The sequence below is a fragment of the Macaca nemestrina genome, assembly GCF_043159975.1.
Source record: "Macaca nemestrina isolate mMacNem1 chromosome 13 unlocalized genomic scaffold, mMacNem.hap1 SUPER_13_unloc_1, whole genome shotgun sequence".
Taxonomy (NCBI): domain Eukaryota; kingdom Metazoa; phylum Chordata; class Mammalia; order Primates; family Cercopithecidae; genus Macaca; species Macaca nemestrina.
Genome location: NW_027257576.1, coordinates 288177 through 306520, shown reverse-complemented (window position 1 = coordinate 306520; position 18344 = coordinate 288177). Strand labels below are relative to the sequence as shown.

Sequence of the window (18344 nt, the reverse complement as noted above, 5' to 3'; positions counted from 1 at the left end):
GTTGCCAGGGGGAGGCAGGGATGAATAGGCAGAGCAGGAGAGTTTTTAGTATCACGTGATCTCTGTATGATACTGTAATAGTGGATACATGTTATGCATTTGTCCAGAGCCATATATTGTACAACACCAAGAATGAACCCTGATGTGAATGATGGAGTTGGAGTGGTAATGATGTTTCACTGTAGAAGTATCAGTTGTGACAAATGTACCAGTCTGGTAGGCAATGTCCATGATAGGAGACGCTGTGCATATATAGGGTATACATGAGACATCACTATGAAGCTGGAAAATATGACACTGAGATGAAATGGCGCTGATGGGCTTAACAGGTTGGAGAAGGAAGATGAAGTCTGTGGGCTCGAAGGGAGATGAAAAGGAATTAACCAAAGTGAAGCCCAGAGAAACAAAATGGAAAGAAAAGCCAACAGAACCTCAAGCTCCTGTGATACGTCAATATACTTGTAATACAAGAAGGAAAAGAGAGAGAAGAGCAAGAACCTTTGAAAAAAGGAGTCAAAATTTTCTCAGATTGATGTCAAACACCTGTGTCCGGCCCCGAGAAGTTCAGTGAACTCCAAGCAGAACAAGTATAACAAGAAGCACATCCGAGTTCATGATAGCCAAAGTACTGAAATCCCAAGATTAAGAGGAGATCCTGAAAGGACTCAGAAGGAAAAGACACGTTACATACCAGAGAAGCATTTCAAAAACGCGTGACTTCTGTGAAGATACAGTGGAGACCAGAAGACCATGGAAAGACATTTTTTTAAAGCACTAAAAGCAGGAGAAAGGCCTGTCAACTCATATCCAGGGAAAATCTCCTTTATAAACAGGGGTGAAACAACACATTCCCAAATATGAAAGCTGAGAGAATGTGTTATCAGCAGAACTACACTATAAACGTGCTAAAGAATGTACCTGGCTGATTGCAAAGGATATCAGATGAAAGGTTAGCTCTACGGAAAAGAACCCTAGAAATCATAACAGTGCACTCTAAATTTTCTAGAATATAAAATCATAGAATATTTTACTCTGATTTTATGGTTTTTGGTTTTTTTATGATCTTATAATTTTATGATATAAAATCATACAATGTACACACTTCTCTATGCCTCCTTTACCTGTTTTGAAGTCCTTGCTGTACCATGCACCAGTAGTTTATTTCTTATTATTTATTTATATTCTATTTGATAGATATGACACATTCTGTTTATTCATTTACCAGTTGGTTATTCATTGTTTCCATATTCAGCTGCCATTGACATTAATGTACATATCTTTGTGTATGCATATAATTTCTTTTATCTTAAGTGGATGCCAAGTAGCATGATTGAGTCTTATTGTAAGTTTAGGTTTAGCTTTTTAAAAACTGCCAAATTATTTACAAAATAACTGCACCATTTCACATTTCCACCAGCAGCATATGCTCATCCCAGTTTCTCCACATCATCACCACCAATAGTTACTGTTATTTTTATTTTTGTCATTCTAATTGATGTGGAATGGTATATCATTGTGTATTTACTTTGCAACAATGAATGATGCTAAGCATTTTTAATGTGCTTATTAGCTTTTAATGTGCTAATTCCTATTCATAGCCATTTGTATATATTGGTAAAATGTTCAGATTTTTTGCTCATGTTGTAAATGGGTTGGTTGTCATCTTATGGGTTACAGGTGCCTTATGCAATCTGAATATAAGAGTTTTACAGATGTAACGTTTCTCAGTGAAAGAACAAACTACTATGTAGCAGACGGAACAAAGCCTTTCCCCCAAGATACCCAGGTCCTATTCCCCAGAACTTATGAACCTGTTGTCTGAAGTGGTTAAAAGGCATTTTGCAGCTGATTAATTTAAGATCTTGAGATGGGACCATTATCCTGGTTTAAGTAGGTAGACCCACTGTAATCAAGAAGGTCCTTAAAAGAGAAAAGAACTGGAGACTGGATTGATGCACTTTAAAGATGAAGAGGGGCCATGAGTCAGGGACACAGGTGGCCTCTAAAAGTTGGGAAAGGTAAAGAAATGGATTCTCCTTTGAAGCCTCCAGAAGGAACGTAGTTCTGCTGACACTTAGATTTTACACTTCTGACTTCTTCATCAATAGGATAATAGATTTGTCTTGTTATAAGCCACTAAGATCAAGGTAATTTGTTACATTAGTTATAGGGAGATAATCATCTTTTAAAACTTACTAGTTTTCTATTTTAATGAAGTCCATTTCACTAATTTTCATGGGTTGTGTCTTTGGGAGTTTTAGAAGTGTCATGGTCTTACTGTTCTTTCATTTAGGTCTGTGATCCATTTGGAGTTAATTTTTGTGTGTGCAGTAAAGATCTAAGTCGGATTTTTGTTTTCATTTGGTTTGGGGGATTCTTTCCCCCACGGTTTTTCTTTTTGGTGTGTGGGTACCCAGTTGCCACTGCAACATTTGTTGAAAAAACAAACTACCTTTCTTTTACTGAATTGTCTTGAGACCTTTGTCAAAAATAAATTAATCATAAATATAAGGCTTTATTTCTGAGTTTAATTCTGTTCCTTTGATGTATACATCTATTTTTGTGCTAATACCACTGCCTTAATAACTATGACTTTATGTAAAGTTTTGAAATCAGATAGTGAAGTCTTCCAACATTGTTTCCCTTTTTCAAATTTATTTTGGCTATTGTAGGTCCTTTGTATTTCCAGATAAAATTGAGAATAAGCTTTCCATTTCACACACAGCCTTCTGGGATTTTATTAGGCAGTGCCTTGAATTAATGGAACAGTTTTGGAAGAATTGTCTTGATAATGCTGCGTTTTCGAATTCACGATCATGAATCTGCCTCCATTTATTTAGTTTCCATTTATTTGGATCTTTAATGTCTCTCCGTAATGTTTTATAGTTGTCATTGTACACATTTTGCACCTTTTTGTTAGAAGTTCAGCTGAATGTCTTCTGCTTTTGATGCTATTGTGAATGGAACGATTTTCTTAATTTTATTTTCAGGTTTTTTATCGCTAGTATATGTATATCTTTATCTTGTGTCCTATGATCCCATCAAACTTTGTTTTAGTAATTTTTGGTGTACTTCTTGCCATTTTCTACATGCCAAAGTCAGGTCATCTATGAATAAAGACACTTTTATTCGTTTCTAATCTGGATGTCTTTATTACTAAACTTGTTAATTTATTTCACCAGCTAGAACCTGCCAGATAATGTTGAATAAAAGTGGCAAGAGGGGACATCTTTGTCTTGTTCTCCATCTTAGGGAAAACGCATTCTATTGTTTACCATTAAATACAATGTTAGCTGTGGCTTTTCATGAATGTACTTTAACAGGTTGAGGAAATTGCCTTCTATTCATGGTTTGTTGAGTTTCGTTCTCTTGAATTTGTCAGTACTTTTCTATGTCTCCTAAGGTTAACACGCGGTTCTACTCCGTAATTCTTTACCGCGTATGACATTAATTCAGTTTTGAATGTTAAATCAACCTGACTTCCTGTCCCCATGGTGTGTAATTCTAGTCACCACTGGTCATGCTGTATCATCCATTTCATATGCTGCTTGCTTGGTTTGCTGCTATTCTGTCGAGTGTCTATATCACATTATTCTGCAGGTTTCTTGGAAAAGGTAGGTGGGAGTGAGGAATGAAAGATTGGAAAGGGTTTTGAGAAGACGTTCTGGGGAGATGGTTGTGCTCCAAATGGACACCTGGTTGTGTACCTTTCTCAAAAGTCTCAAGGCTGTGTCAGTTTTACTTTTACTTTTATATAAATTGTGTAAGTTTTCTTAAAAGGCAGGGTCGGCCAGGCGCAGTGGCTCATGCCTGTAATCCCAGCACTTTGGGAGGCCAAGGCAGGCAGATCATGAGGTCACGAGGTCAGGAGATCGAGACCAGCCTGGCCAATATGGTGAAACCCCGTTTCTGCTAAAAATACAAGAATGAGCCAGGCATGGTGGCACTTGCCTATAATCTCAGCTACTTGGGAGGCTGAGGCAAGAGAATCACTTGAGCCGGGGAGTGACAGGTTACTGTGAGCAGAGATCACACCACTGCACCCCACCCTGGGCAACAGAGCAAGACTCTGTCTCAAAAGAAAAAAAAGCAAGATGATAGAGAATTTTCAGGCTCCTAATATTATTGCTTGTCTAACAAGTAAACTTTTTAAAAAATTCCCAAACAGCGTAAGTCATGTGACAGTGGTAATAAGTGTGAATATTGTTTGCCCTTACTGTCTTTTAAGAAGCAAACCAGTGTCTTAAGATTATTTGCTGTGACTCCTTCTCTCACCCAATGATCTGGAGCTGCTCACCTGAGCCAGCGCCTCCCATCACTCACTTGTAGGTAGGATTCTGAGTGTCATTCTTACGTTGAAGTTTAACAAATACAGCAGCAATTTATTCCCAAAAACCTTGGTGCTGCATGAAAAGTTATTAAATGAAAAATGTTCTCGCGAATTATAGTGAAAAAAGGGATGTATTTTCTCATAATCCAAGATATCCAATTTGTACAGATAGAAAAATCAATAATGACAATGTATAAGAAACGAATAGTGTAAAGGTGAATAGATTTGAGTGCAAAATGTAACATGAGGGTTTGTTGTGTGCCCCAGAGGAAAACGGGGAGGTGGAGGGGCCGCTCTATGTGAGGCACATTCTGCTTTCCCTCCTGTTACCATCATCAGCGTCTTGATCCTTAGAGAGCTGCATGGGTATCGAACACACCGATGTAGAAATAAATCAGCTGCATGGGTATCTAACACACTGACATAGAAAGAAATCAGTTGTATGGGTAACTAACACACAGACGCAGAAATCACCTGCATGGGTATCTAACACACCGATGTAGAAATAAATCAGCTCTATGGGTAACTAACACACAGATGCAAAAATCACCTGCAAGGGTATCTAACACACACACCAACGTAGAAATAAATCAGAGCCCAGAAGAGCATCTCAGGACTAACCGGGGCTAAACATAGTCACACTGAGACTCCTGAGAGCTGCACAGGCCCTCCGCCTCCCCTTGCCCTCTCACTTTCTGACACAAGAAAACACTTGGTTTCTTCCCAAACTGCTGTGTAGAGGAAATGTGTCAGTGCATCTTTGAGATGACAGTATCAAACATCTTATAGCATGTTTGTATAAGGTGCTTTGGAAGCAAAATTCATTATGCTAAAATAAATGGTTCATTATCTGAAAAGTGGTGTAAATTCTCAAGAGTGTCTACGGCAAAAAGTCATTAAACAACTGTTCAGACTTGCGTGAAGTAAATCTGTGTTGGAGGGACTGAGATTGTAGTGCCTGTTTTTGCTGCAACATATAGCAAATTGCCTTTCTTCTTACACAGATACCTCTTATGGCTCAGAAGATGAAGGCTCAGTGCAGGTGGACTCCCAGGGCGCCCCGACCTCCAGCCAGGGCAGCATCAAAGTGGAGCACTGGATCAGTCAGGCCATCCACGGCTCCACCACGTCCACCACCTCCTCGTCCTCCACGCAGAGCGGGGGCAGCAGAACTGCCCACAGGCTAGCGGATGTCATGGCCCAGACCCCCATGGGTGAGCACGCTTCACAGTGTCTTTCTGTGCCTGTTGTCTAAACCCCTTTGTGTGTGCACGTTTTCCTCTGTTTGTATCTTGGCTGTGGAATCCCTTAGTGGAAAGAGCGCAGAGCCCCTCTGGCCCCTGGGGTGCTTTGGTTGGATTGTTTCTGGAAGCTGCTGTACTGCTTTTCTCATGCCCAGGTTCCTCCCACAGCTGGAATTCCAGGGGCCTTGTTACTGGGGAATCCCGCAGCCATATCCGAATTCCAGGGGCCTTCTGTTTATAAGTCCTTTCGTGTTCCTGGGGAATCCTGCAGCCATATCCGCTTCTATCTTTTCTTCTCACTTATGCTCCTGCGTGAAACCTTAACAGTCCCAGTCAACAGGACAGGGTTTTAAAGTGTGCTCCTCCTGACCACGGGAGTCATTTAAGGAAACGAGGGCTTTAAGCACGGCCGCTTTACGCTGCTGTCTGCCACAGGTGTTCAGATTTCTTGGGCGTGGCGCCCTGTTTTGTGTAGGTTCTATGACAAGGGAGATCCTCTGTATTAGAAAAAGAGCAAAGTTAGGATCACTGCCCTACAACGTTTGAAGATGCCGTGGAAAAGGAGTGAAGTGAGAATTACTAGAGCTAGAGTCGACACGTGGGGGAGGCACGATGAGCCTCGCGTCGCTCTGCCTTTGAATGGTTCAGGAGAAAATGTTTTCCATCAAGTATGGGACTTGGGTTGAATAGGTTTTGGTGTGTGTCTCTATTAAAGCAGTAACCGGAGATGACTGTGTACCACGTCGCCGATAACGGAGCACGAGCCGCAGGCTCAGACCCTCCCGGCACCAGCTACCACAGGAAAGCCTGATCTCTGCAAAACCCTCAGTGGGAAGCAGGTGGACGTCATGTGTGATCAGATAGCCGACAGACACCCCAGAACCCCAGAATGTTCACTTCTAGATCACTGACTCCTTCACACCCAGAGGTGTTTGGGATTGACTTGGGTCCCAGCCCCTTCGGTGCTCACTGACACTGAAAGCGTCAACTGTTTTCTGTCTGGAACAGGAGTTTGCTGTCAGGAGAGCTGGGTCTGTCTCACTTTTCCCAATAACTGCTGCTGGGATCTTGAAGTCCCTTCTCCTGCTTTAGGCTTGAGTGAGGGAAAAAAAATTGAAAACAATAATTTTTCTCTCTCAACTGTTGTGAGTATAAAGGAGAAAACAGAAATACTCTTTAAAAGTTTGCAAAGTAGTACTCAAATGCAAAGCAGTGTTAAACTTCAGTTTGACACAGTTTCAGGAACATGTACACTCGTTTATGTGAATTAATAACCCTACCTGAAATCACAGCAGGCTAAACATTGAACAGAAATGTGTGACTGCTACGTATTTTTCCATAATAAAATTCCATGTGTATATTGGATTGCAGGATAGTGGCCAAGGCTCTGCCAGACGTGAACGGGGAGGCCAGACACCGCCTCTGCCACTTGGTGGAAGCATTTGTATCCTCGGATTTTATTCAATTTTAAGAAAATGCACAGAATCTTACCAAGGAAAACACATATTTTTGAATAAATGGATCACTGCACTTGGGCCTCCCTTTGTGGGTTTACCCTTTCAATACTGGAGGAAGTTTTAGTACAAAGAATTAATTTATCCAAACTATGAGGGGCTCCTAACTCATGTACGTCAGGGCTCAGTGTGACCCAAATGTAACTCTCGGGTGATCGCGTTCCGGTAATTTCTAATTGGGCACAAAGATAATCCTCCTAGACTATCTGGAAATTTTCTATAAGTTTGGGAGTTTTTTGGAAAAGCTGTGACAAAATAATGAAACTTGAAGAGCAGAAATATTTTGTGTGGCAAAAGAAGAGAAGTAAAAAGTCAGATGTGCATTTGACCTTCTGAGATAATCAGAAGCCTGTGAATGAGAACTTAGCATCTGTGATCATGTGTGCGTGAGTGTTCTAAGGAGTCCAGGCACAACATAGTCACACTGGCCAACCCCCCCGCCCCGATCCTACATGGTCATAGCCATTACTGTTCCCATTTGATGAAGAAACTGAGGCACGGAGAGCTTTAGGGACATCCCCAAATCCCCAGAAGTTTTCAGAGCTGGGTTTCCATTTCCAGGCCCTGGGCTCCAAAGCGCGAGTAAAGCCCTGGGCTGTGTGGACGGTGGCCGACAGGAAACGGGACCCTTCCATGAACACACACACGCTTCCTGGCGCCCTGCCATTGCCGGTCTAACGTTATTCTAGTTAAAATGCCGCTGACGTGGCTCCTGTTAGGAAATTGAGGTTTCACCGAACTCTACTCCATTTTCGGCAACATGAGTTATGCTGGGGTCCCCCTTTGTGCCAGATGTTTGTGGCAGACGTGGCTGAGATCAGCTTTGGCTTCTCACGGCACCCCCAGGGTGAGCGTCTGCGCTCCCGTCTCTTCCTGAGCTATGGCTTGCTCAACCTGCAGAGCAAACGCCACAACCACCAGAAACACTCATGATATGCTTCTTTACAGATAATCATTCTGCACCTCCTGACGTAACCACGTACACCTCAGAGCACTCCATACAGATGGAGCGACCACAGGGTTCCACGGGGTCCCGGACAGCGCCCAAGTACTGCAACGCCGAGCTCATGGAGACCGGGGATGGTATGTCCCAAAGCAGAGATGCGTTTTTTTCTGGGAAACGGTTTGTGCTGATGTCCCGTTCTGTGCCCGTGACTGGGTGTGTTTCTTCCTGGGGTGCAATCTGCTGCCATTTTATCTGCTGAATAACGAACAGTGGTTCAGCAACTGAGAAATTCTTGTTCAGGTGTTAAGGCCGTGAACAGTCACTTAGAAGGGCAAGATGAAGTTAAATGTACAACAGAATTACTGTTAGATGGGCCGATATGTTGCTTTAGACTTCGGAGGAAAGAGGGTCTTTTTATCCATGTTGGACAGAGATGTCAGCGACTTGGTAACAGGCTGCGGCCCAGGGCTGCTTCTTCCTTCCTGTGGCCTGGTCTTGGTATGTTCTGATTACAGCGGCGGTTTGTATCACCTAGCCGCTGTTCTATTTAAGTCTTAGTCCTTCCCCGGAGTCATAAGAGTCAGTGTAGAACCTAGCAGTGAATGAAATACAATGCCCCCGTGTGAAGCCTCATCGAGCAGCCTTGGAATGGCGTAATCTTGTAGTGCACGGGACTCGCAGGCGGACAAGGCGGCCTATCCGAGCCCCAACAGGTAGACACGGAGGACTATCGGAGCCGCAACAGGCACAGTGGACAGGCACAGTGGCCAGGGAGGACAGCGCGGTTTTGTGGATCCACAGGACACTGTGGCGTCCAAGCACGTGCTCCCAGAGGAGAGGACGCTGTGGGAGCTGATGCTGGGAGCTGGCTGAGATTCCAGCGAATAAGACTCCCTGTGACATGCACAGCTGCCATCTGCGCTGCAGCTCCTGATGCCAAGATGGTCGTGCGATAAATGCACAAAGCGCATCTCCAGCAAAAAGCCGCCAAGTGTCCACATCCAGGATATCCACCACGGTGGCTTTTTGGTGTTAATACGATGAATGTGAGCAGCAGGTGGTCTGTGTTGAGTGTGACTGTGCCACTGCAGTTTTGTTCTCATGTCTTGATGAGCATGAACGGTTCCTGACGAGGGTAGATAAGGATGCTGTGACCTGAGACTCTGCAGTATTGTAGCTTGAGGAACCAAGGAGTTTTTCTGTCTTGCAAAGCCGTCAGGGAGGATGTTCCAGGCTGGTGACTGCTCCATGAGGTATTCAGAGATCCAGGTTCCTTTCAGACCGCTGCTCTGTGTTCCCACGGACACGGCTGTCCTTGCTGTGGTTGGGACTGGGTGATTGCCACGCTGGCAGGGGTAGGCTTAAGGTGAGAGTGGCTAGGATTTACCTAATCTACATAATGACAGGGAGCCTGGGAGTAAAGTGTAGCCATGGCCTGGAGGATGGATGATGGATGTTGGTGAACGACTGTCTGCACTCACCTCAGCTGGCCGAGGGATGGGAAGGACGACTGATGATGCCGTTCAATGGTACCTGGTTCTTTCAGATTTGACTTCCTTATGGATTTTCTGCTGTAAAGAGGAGAGAGCCTGTGGTTCTAGGCCAAGCATCTCACTCATCTCATAACATCTTGTATCCCTTAGCCAACATTTTTGTCAAGTTTCAGAAGTCCTATCAAACTGGCAAGCATTTCTCAGTTTGGTTTAACCATTGGATTTTATATCTGTGTCTGCATGTCTATTTTACATCTATGTGGTTATTTGACACTCTGTAGTACCTTTGTAATAGGTTCTATTTGGTGGAAGTTACTCTCAACAAACCTTGCTGCTACTTGAATTTTCAAGGTTGCAAGTAGAAAGGAGAGAATAAAAACCACATCTTCTCTAATTTTAAAATTTGTTGTTCCTCAAATCACACCAGAAGTACAAATATTACAAATTATAAAAGCAGTCAGAATCGAGGTTAAGAGATTTCTGGGTGATTCTGGCTAATCAGCAGTATTTGCTGAGGTGTGTGCAGCAGAGCAACATGCCAAGAAGCCCGGGATGGGGAAGAGTTGGGAGGCCAGGCTGTGACTTCAGAGGTGCTGTTGCCTCAGGAAGAGGAGCTAGATGCAGAGAGGATAAATGACCACAGGTGTGACCACCGCCGTCCTTGCCGCGGTACGGGGGCCTTTGTATGGGGCCCTTTGTGAGCTGAGTTATGAACCAGATGAAGGCTGTGCAGGCGTGTGAGAATCCAGGCCAGACTCGACGGGTGGAGGCTTGGCAGAGGTGAGGGGCCAGGCAGCCTCGCTAAATGTGCAGTGGCTCACTGCAGACAGTGCCCATCAGTCGCCGGACAGACCGGCTTGAACTTCAGCCCCCATGGCAGCTGCCTTTACCTGTCTGCCTCCACCTTCTGAGGCCTATAGGCGTCGCAAATGTGTGGTTTTTAAACAGATTTGGATGAGTTGTTTTCTGCACAACACACTTTGACAGACGGAGGCTGGTTCTCCACAGTGGCCCCAGGGACTTGGCAGGGACTGGTGGGACAGAGCCTCAGAGCACAGCACCAGCTCCCTGGGAGAAGACGGTGCCCGTGGGACGGAAGAAAGAAGAGGCACACAGTGCTGAGGCGTGAACTCTAGTTTGCTCTTAGACATGACACACATGCCTTCTGGAAGTTTGCATGAAGCACTGCTAAAGCCACCAGTGCGGACAGGTCCTTAGATCAGGAGACCCAGAACACAGTTGTATTTGAAATCCTTCACATGCTGCAGTCTCTTCAAAGAGGACTACAAGTCATCTCTAATAATGTTGTAAAATTAATTTTTTATTAAGTGCCATGGCTTTTTTTTTTTTTTTTTTTTTTTTGTGGGGTAGGGCCGGTGTGTGACAGTAAAACAACAGACGCAGTGACACAGCTGGTGGGTGTTGGCTCTGGGCCCCAGTTGGGCAGTTGTATGAAAAGAAACCGAAAAGTCTCTACAGTGGTATGAACCGAAACACCTGGATTATGTGTTTTCATGTATTTGACATAAATGCACACATTTGTACGCTAAACGCACATTTTTCTATATGTAATAAAATTCACACCTTTAAATAGTTAACATATATTTTATTTTAGGACCTCCCCCACGATGTGAGGACTAATAGCCACCCCCTCTCCCCCCCGAATATTAAGAGCCACATCGCAGGGCGGTGAGGCACCCCTCGCGAGGTGGGGACTAATCGCCACCCCCTCTCCCCCTCTGGCTATTAGGAGTCACCTCGCAGGGGGGTGAGGCACCCCCACAAGGTGGGGACTAATAGCCACCCCTTCTCCTCCCGCTGGCTATTAGGGGCCATGGTGGACTCACAGCCTGTGTATGATATTGTGAGTAATATCATCTCCCTCTCTGGAAATTATGAACTCTTTCACAGATGGGTGTATACCCTCAGTGTGTACACCGTCAGAGGGTGTACACCCGTCTGTATTGGGAGTAATATCCTCTTCCTCCCTGAATGTTAAGAAGAATATCCCAGGACTGTTTGTACTCCCTGCATTATTGGGTGTCATATCTTCCTCTCCCACGTGGAAATTAGAAACAATATCACTGGGGGCATGTACACCTTCTGTAATATTTAAAGTAATATCCCCTTCCCTCCAGGATCATGGGAACAATATCCCTGGGGAGTGTACACTTTCTGCCATATATGTCATAATATCATCCCTCCCGCCTTGAAACATTATGAAGGACCATCTCACACGGGGTGTACAACCCTTGGTGCGGTATTGGGAATGCAATTATTCTCTTTTCCCCCGGCATATTTGGAAAAATATCAGAGTGAGTGTACCCCTCCTGCCATATGAGGATTACTATCCTCTTCTTCCTTTCTGGATATTAGAAAGAATATCACACGTGGGTTTGCACTTTCTTCGATATCTGGAGTCATGTCATCCTCTCTTGTTTTGAATGGCAAGAACAGTGCCTTGGGGGGGATGTACACACCCTGTCATATTGGGAGTAATATTACACTCTCCCCTCCTTGATAATTAGGAACAACATCCCATGCTCTCTGTCCCTGGATATTAAGAACAACATCACAGGTAGGTGTACACCCCCTGCGGTATTAGGAGTAATATGATTAATTATTAAACATCCATGATCGATATTAACAATTATCAATGATACTATTAATAGGATACTGTTATGGATAATTATTTTAAATATATGATTATGCATGCTTAAAATAATTGCTAATATTGTTATTTTATTACCAGCATCACTTAATATTGATTTAAGTAACAATTGCTGATATCATTATTTTATTAGTAGTGATATTACTACTGATTATTAATGCTAATCGTTAATATTTTTAACTATTTTACTATCTTTATTGTGATTATTAATGTCGATGATTACTCTTAATTTTTCTTATATTTATTAATATTAATAATTAATAGACTTGTTCCTGATATCCAGCGGGGAGAGGATGATATCACTCCCAATATCGAAGAAAGTGTACACCCCACTATGATGTTATTCCTAACAGCCAGGGGGTAGAGGATGACATTATTGAAACTATGGCAGTGGGTGTACATCCCTTCGGTCGTCTTGTTCCTTATATCCTGGGTGGGAGAGGATGATACAACTCCCAATATCGAAGGGGGCGTAGACCTCCCCCGTGATATTGTCCCTAACATCCAAAGGTGGAGAGGATGATATTTCTTCTGATTTTACAGGGGGTGTACACCACCCCTATGATATGGTTCCTAATATCCAGGGGGCGAGAGGATGATATTAGTCTCCATATTGCAGGAGGTGTACACTCCCTAGTGATATTGTTCCTAATATCCAGGGAGGGAGAGGACGATATCACTCCCAGTATCGCAGGGGGTGTACACCTCCTTGTGATATGGTTCCCTATATCCTGGGAGGGAGACGATGATACTAGTGGCAAAATCGCAGAGGGTGTACACACCCACTGTGATATTGTTCCAAATATCCAGAGGGAGAGAAAATGATATGACTCCCAATATCACAGGGGGTGTACATCCTCCTGTGATATTGTTTCTTATATTCAGGGGGAGAGGATGATATTACTCCCAATATCGCAGGGGTTGTACACACCTCCTGCGATATTGTTCCTAATATCCCGAAGGGGAGAGCATATTACTCTCAATATGGCAGTGGGTGGTACACCTCCATTGTAATATTGTTCTTAATATCCATGATGGGAGAGGATATGACTCCCAATATCGCAAGAAATGTACGGCCGCCTGTGATCGAGTTCCTAACATCTAGGTGGGGAGAGGATGATATTACTGCCCATATCGCAAGAGTTGTAAAACCCCTTCGATATTTTGCATACAGTCCTGAGGGGAGAGGATATTATTCCCGATAGCGAAGAAGGTATACACCCCCCTGTGACACTATGCTTAATATCCGCATTGGGAGACGATGACGTTACACCCAATATCACAGGGGATGTACACCCACCCTGGGATATTGTTCCTTATATTGAGAGGGGGAGAAGATGCTATTGCTCCCAGTGACGCAGGGGCTGTGGCTGTACACCCCTCCTGTGATATTGTTCTTAATATCCTAGGGAAGAGAGGATGGTACTACACCCAATATCTCATGGGCTGTACGGTGTCCGCTCAGAGATGTGTGGGGCTCTCTTACACAAGTAACTCCTTCTCTAACTTTAGCCACATGCTGGTCATCCAGGGGCCTCCTAAAATCCAGGAGTATAAAAACAAGTGGAATTTCTGAGAACCAAAGATGGCGCATGGCTCTGGTTGGGCTGCCACAGGCAGTTTTGTGAAAAGACAGAGATGTATTTCTCATAGTCCTGGAGTCTGGAGGTCCAAGGTCAAGGTGGGTTCAGGACTGGCTCCTCCTAAGGCATCTCTCCTTGACTGTCAGATGGCATCTTCTCTTGTGTCCTCGTGCCGTTGTCCCTCAATAGATGTCTGTGTCCTGATCTCTTCTTACAAGGGCATCAGTTCTAATGACTTCGTTACCTTCATCACCTCTTTAAAAGGCCTATCTCCACATACAGACACATTCTGAGGTCCTTGGTTAGGACTACAACCTGGGAATATTGGGGTATGCAATTAAACCTGAAGCAGATGGGGTCTTATAACCTGTGTCACCCAAGCTCATGCCAGAGCCCCATGAGGAAGCCCCAGGTCCCCCCTTTGATATGCTTTAGCTGTGTCCCCACCCAAATCCCGTCTTAAATTCTCATGTGTTGTGGGAGGATGGAAGTGATAATTTGACAGCAGAGAAGACAGTTGCTGCCAGGGAGGGGAGAGGGGACTCCAGACCTCCGAAGGTTGGAGGGTCCCAGGCCCTGGGCAGAGCAGGCAGCCCCACCCCTGTGACACCCCTGAGGATGGCTCAGGAGTCGGAAAAGGTGGAATCATATGTAGAGGCTGGTTGGGGAGATAGGAAGTTGTTGAATGAGTTTTTAAATATTTCCATCAAAATTCTTACTGCACCCTTGGTGTTGGTGGGGACCAGTGGCTTCTCCATGTGCCTGGCTTCTTCCTGGCTCTGACTCTGGGAGCCTGGCCTGGCCTAGGGCTGCTGGTTGGATTCATTGCTGGCAGCAGGTAGAAGGTGGAGGAGGGAGAGGAGCTGTCCTCAGTCCTCTCTTACTCATGCCTGTCCACGTTAGCAGCCCCTCCCCAGGCATCCCTTGCCCATAATCTGGGGAGTGCTATTCTCACTTCCCTTGGGCCCTGCCCACCGATCTCCAAAGAATCCCGTCAGTGAGTCCTTTTAATCACCTCTTTGCCTGTGACAAAGTCTTCTGGGACCTCCTGACTGATACAAGGGGAAGCCTGGCTATCTGTGCAACTTGTAAAAGTGAAGTGAGTCATTCACACTGGCATGTATCTACAAGTCACACAGCTTTGCAACTGGAGTGACTTTAAGCTCATCTAACCAAACCTTCCATGACAGATGAGGACACCCAGAATCATAGGATAGAAGTGACTTGCTCCCATCTGGGTCCGCCACGCTGAGACTCAAGCGCAGAGTCTAGCAAAGCACACTTCGTCCTCCCTTAGAAGGAAGATCCTACCCGCACGGCTTACCTCCAGCTACCCTAGGTCCCCCCACTCTCCCTTAGAGGGAAGTTCCTGCCAGCATGGCTCACCTCTACCTACTCTAGGTCTCCCCCACCCTCCCTTAGAAGGAAGGTCCTGCCAGTATGGCTCACCTCCACGTACCCTAGGTCTCCCCACCCTCCCTTAGAAGGAAGGTCCTGCCAGCATGGCTCACCTCCACCTACTCTGGGTTTCTCCCACCCTCCCTTAGAAGGAAGGTCTTAGAAGGCAGCACGGTTCACCCTCTCCTAACCTAGGTCTCCCCCACCCTCAGAGGGGAGTTTTTGGGTCAGTCACAAGACTACTCCGGACATCTGTAAGAACAAATGGTTTCCAGCACAGTCCTTTCCTGGGGTCTGCATTTTCCCTCTGGGATGCTTGGAAGTTGAAGGGGTCAGGCAATTCAAGTTCTCCCTGGTATCTCAGGGGCCACTGACACACAGGAAAATGTGCTGCTCTGCTCGCTGTTTGACTTTGATGGATGCAAATTTGTTCTAAATGAGCCTGACATTCATTAGCATGTAAACATATGTTACTGGTGGCGGCTCGCAGGGCCACATGCTGATGGATTTTATGGGCTGCCCCCGCCGGACATCACCAGGCTGCCTGGGTCTGTGCTGCTTCTGGCTGGGTCTGTGCTGCTTCTGGCTAAGGCTCCAGATGTTTTGGTGCACTGTGAAGTAGACATTTTCGCTACAGGGTTATGTTTTTTTCCAAAAAAGAAACACAGACAAATCTGTGAAAAGAACTTGAGTTTATGCGCCGATCTACTGGAAGGAGACTCTTAGAATGTCAGCTGCTCAGTGTCTGCTTTGACTCCCGGGCAGTTCTCTCTGTCCTGTGGCTCAGATTCTATGGGGCTGAATTATACATTTGATTCCAGTTCTGCTCAATATTTCCCCACAAGTAGTGCTGTGGATGCGACTGATGCCTTTAGAGATATCTGCAGCAGGAACAGTGCAGAGAATACAACACGCCATGCTAAAATATTTTGAGCTGAAAGCAATTAAGAAGCGCTCTGGCCTTCCCTCTAGTTTCTGAAAAGCACACAACATAATCATATTATACAAAGACAAAAGTGCCCTTTCTCCCCTCTCTGCCAGAAAGGACGCAGGTCAATCTCTGTAGACAACTTCAGACCCTTATTCAGGAAACAGCACCAGAGGAATTTACACAAAAATCTATCATTTATTGGCCTTCCCACAATTTGTTGCCCCCAATGACCCAAAGTCCTTTTACTTTGTCTTGGCACTTCTAGAAACATTTACTATCCTTGTTGAAGATGTTACATAAAAGAAAGGTCTGAGCTGTCTCTTTGAGATTCCCTCATTCCCTGTGTGTCTCCCATGTATATATGAAATATACATGCTAATAAGCCTCCGCTTGCTTTTTTGGGGGTTCATCTGTCTTTTGTTATAGGAACCCCAACCAATGAAGCTAAGATGGGTGGAAGAAAAGATTACATTTTTCTCCGCTGTAGTAGCATTATTCTAGCAATAGCATTCTTTTTTTTTTTTTTGTAGATTTCTGTTGAACACACACACACACACACACACACACACACACACACACACACACAGAGCAATGTAAAAAGAAAGAAGTGTGGGGAGTCCTGATGAAATTTTAAGTCCCAGAGATACCTAAATATGTTGAGAAGTTGTCTTTAAACATTGATTTTTTCCCACATTTATTCTCATATTTTTGATATTTTTTTCTTCTGAGATACCATTTCTAGATTGTTTTCTCTACATTTCCTTGCAAGTCCGAGAGAGTAGGCTGGTTAGTAGTGTGTCCAATGCACCACCTCTGTCCTGGTCAGTAAAGAAATGTAGAAATAGAGAGGGATGTGACAGTCACGCTACACAGAGATGGAAACACAGATATGAGGTAAATAAAAACACGTGAAAACCCAGCATTTCTGGAACTCTCACCTACTCCTGTGCCGATATTCATCCTTCAGCTCTGCCTCCATTCTTCCCTTCTTTTCTCATGCTATGGGGTCTGCTTTGGAAATGTTATCTACTTTCATTCTTCCAAAGTCAAGCTTCTAGCTTTGGTTGGAACTGCAGACCCATTTACTCATTCAGCAAATACTTTCTAAACACATGGATAGTCACTGAGAATACCGTGGTTCACCAACATGGCCGTGGCCCCTGCTCTCACGAACCTGCGGCCTGATGGGGAGAATGGGCACTAATATGACAATCACTCTAATGGGTTTCTGATGAAGAATTGAGGAAAGCGCACCAAAGAAAGGGAAGCGGGATTCTCTAAATTTATGCTGTAAAAGAATCTGGCGTATCTTGGGATGAGAGGTAGAAAACCGATGCATTCTGGAAAGTATGATCCCCTTGCAGTCTGGAGAGAAGTAGAGGTTGCTTGTTGAGGGGGGTGGAGTGTAGGGACACCACGGTCTGAACAGAGATGGGGGTGCGTGCAGAATGCCTCTTGCAGCAGGAATCAGGCACGTTCAAGGAAGTAAACACGGGAGAAAGTGGCACAAGACAAGAATGAAGGAAGGCAGGCAGGGGCTGGGAGATGATGGTAGATGCTTTATTCTTTTAATAACAGCAATAGGATGCTGTTGAAAGCACTTGAGGGAGGTGGGGAAGTGGGTATTGACATGTTTTGTGTTTGTAAAATTATCACATTGTCTTACCAAACTATACTCCCTATTTTTTATTTTTAAATTTTACTTTAAGTTCTTGGATACATGTGCAGGTCTGTTACATAGGTATACATGTGCCATGGTGGTTTGCTGCACCTGTCAACCCATCTAAGTTTTAAGCCCTGCATGCATGAAGTATTTGTCCTAATGCTCTCCCTCCTCTTGCCCCCACCCCCCAAGAGGCCCCCGTGTGTGTCGTTCCCCTCCCTGTGTCCATGTGATCTCATTGTACAACTCCCACTTATGAGAACATGTATGTGGTGGTTGGTTTTCTGTTCCTCTTTTAGTTTGCTGAGAATGATGGCTTCCAGCTTCATCCATGTCCCTGTAAAGGACAGGAACCCATTCTTTTTTATGGTTGCATAGTATTCCGTGGTATATACGTGCCACATTTTGTATATCCAGTGTATCATTGATGGGCACGAGATATCCTCCTAACATGTGATCCAGCAATTGCACTCTTCGGTATTTATCCAAAGGAGTTGAAAACTTGTGTTCACAGAAAAACCTGCACGTGGACATTTATAGAAGCTTTAATCATAATTGCTAATTTTATTCC

At 44.6% G+C, this 18344-nt stretch overlaps 1 protein-coding gene and 1 long non-coding RNA gene across 8 annotated transcripts in view; one reads left to right on the top strand and one right to left on the bottom strand.

Annotated features, from left to right (window-relative positions):
• LOC139361167 (uncharacterized) overlaps nucleotides 1-18344 on the bottom strand; it is a 205484-nt gene that overhangs the window by 9206 nt on the left and 177934 nt on the right. The gene's annotated exons all lie outside the window — the stretch shown is intronic.
• Nucleotides 1-18344, top strand: part of LOC139361166 (disco-interacting protein 2 homolog C-like) — a 74144-nt gene that overhangs the window by 13334 nt on the left and 42466 nt on the right. For 2 of the 5 annotated variants that reach the window (XM_071089642.1, XM_071089644.1), the window contains exons 2-3: nucleotides 5335-5544; nucleotides 8037-8171. In XM_071089642.1, the coding sequence (XP_070945743.1) occupies nucleotides 5335-5544; nucleotides 8037-8171 (345 nt within the window). Of the gene's footprint in view, nucleotides 1-5334; nucleotides 5545-8036; nucleotides 8172-12055; nucleotides 12297-16839; nucleotides 18341-18344 lie in introns of those variants that run through there. The other 3 variants (XM_071089645.1, XM_071089643.1, XR_011618716.1) reach the window with 3 other exon arrangements.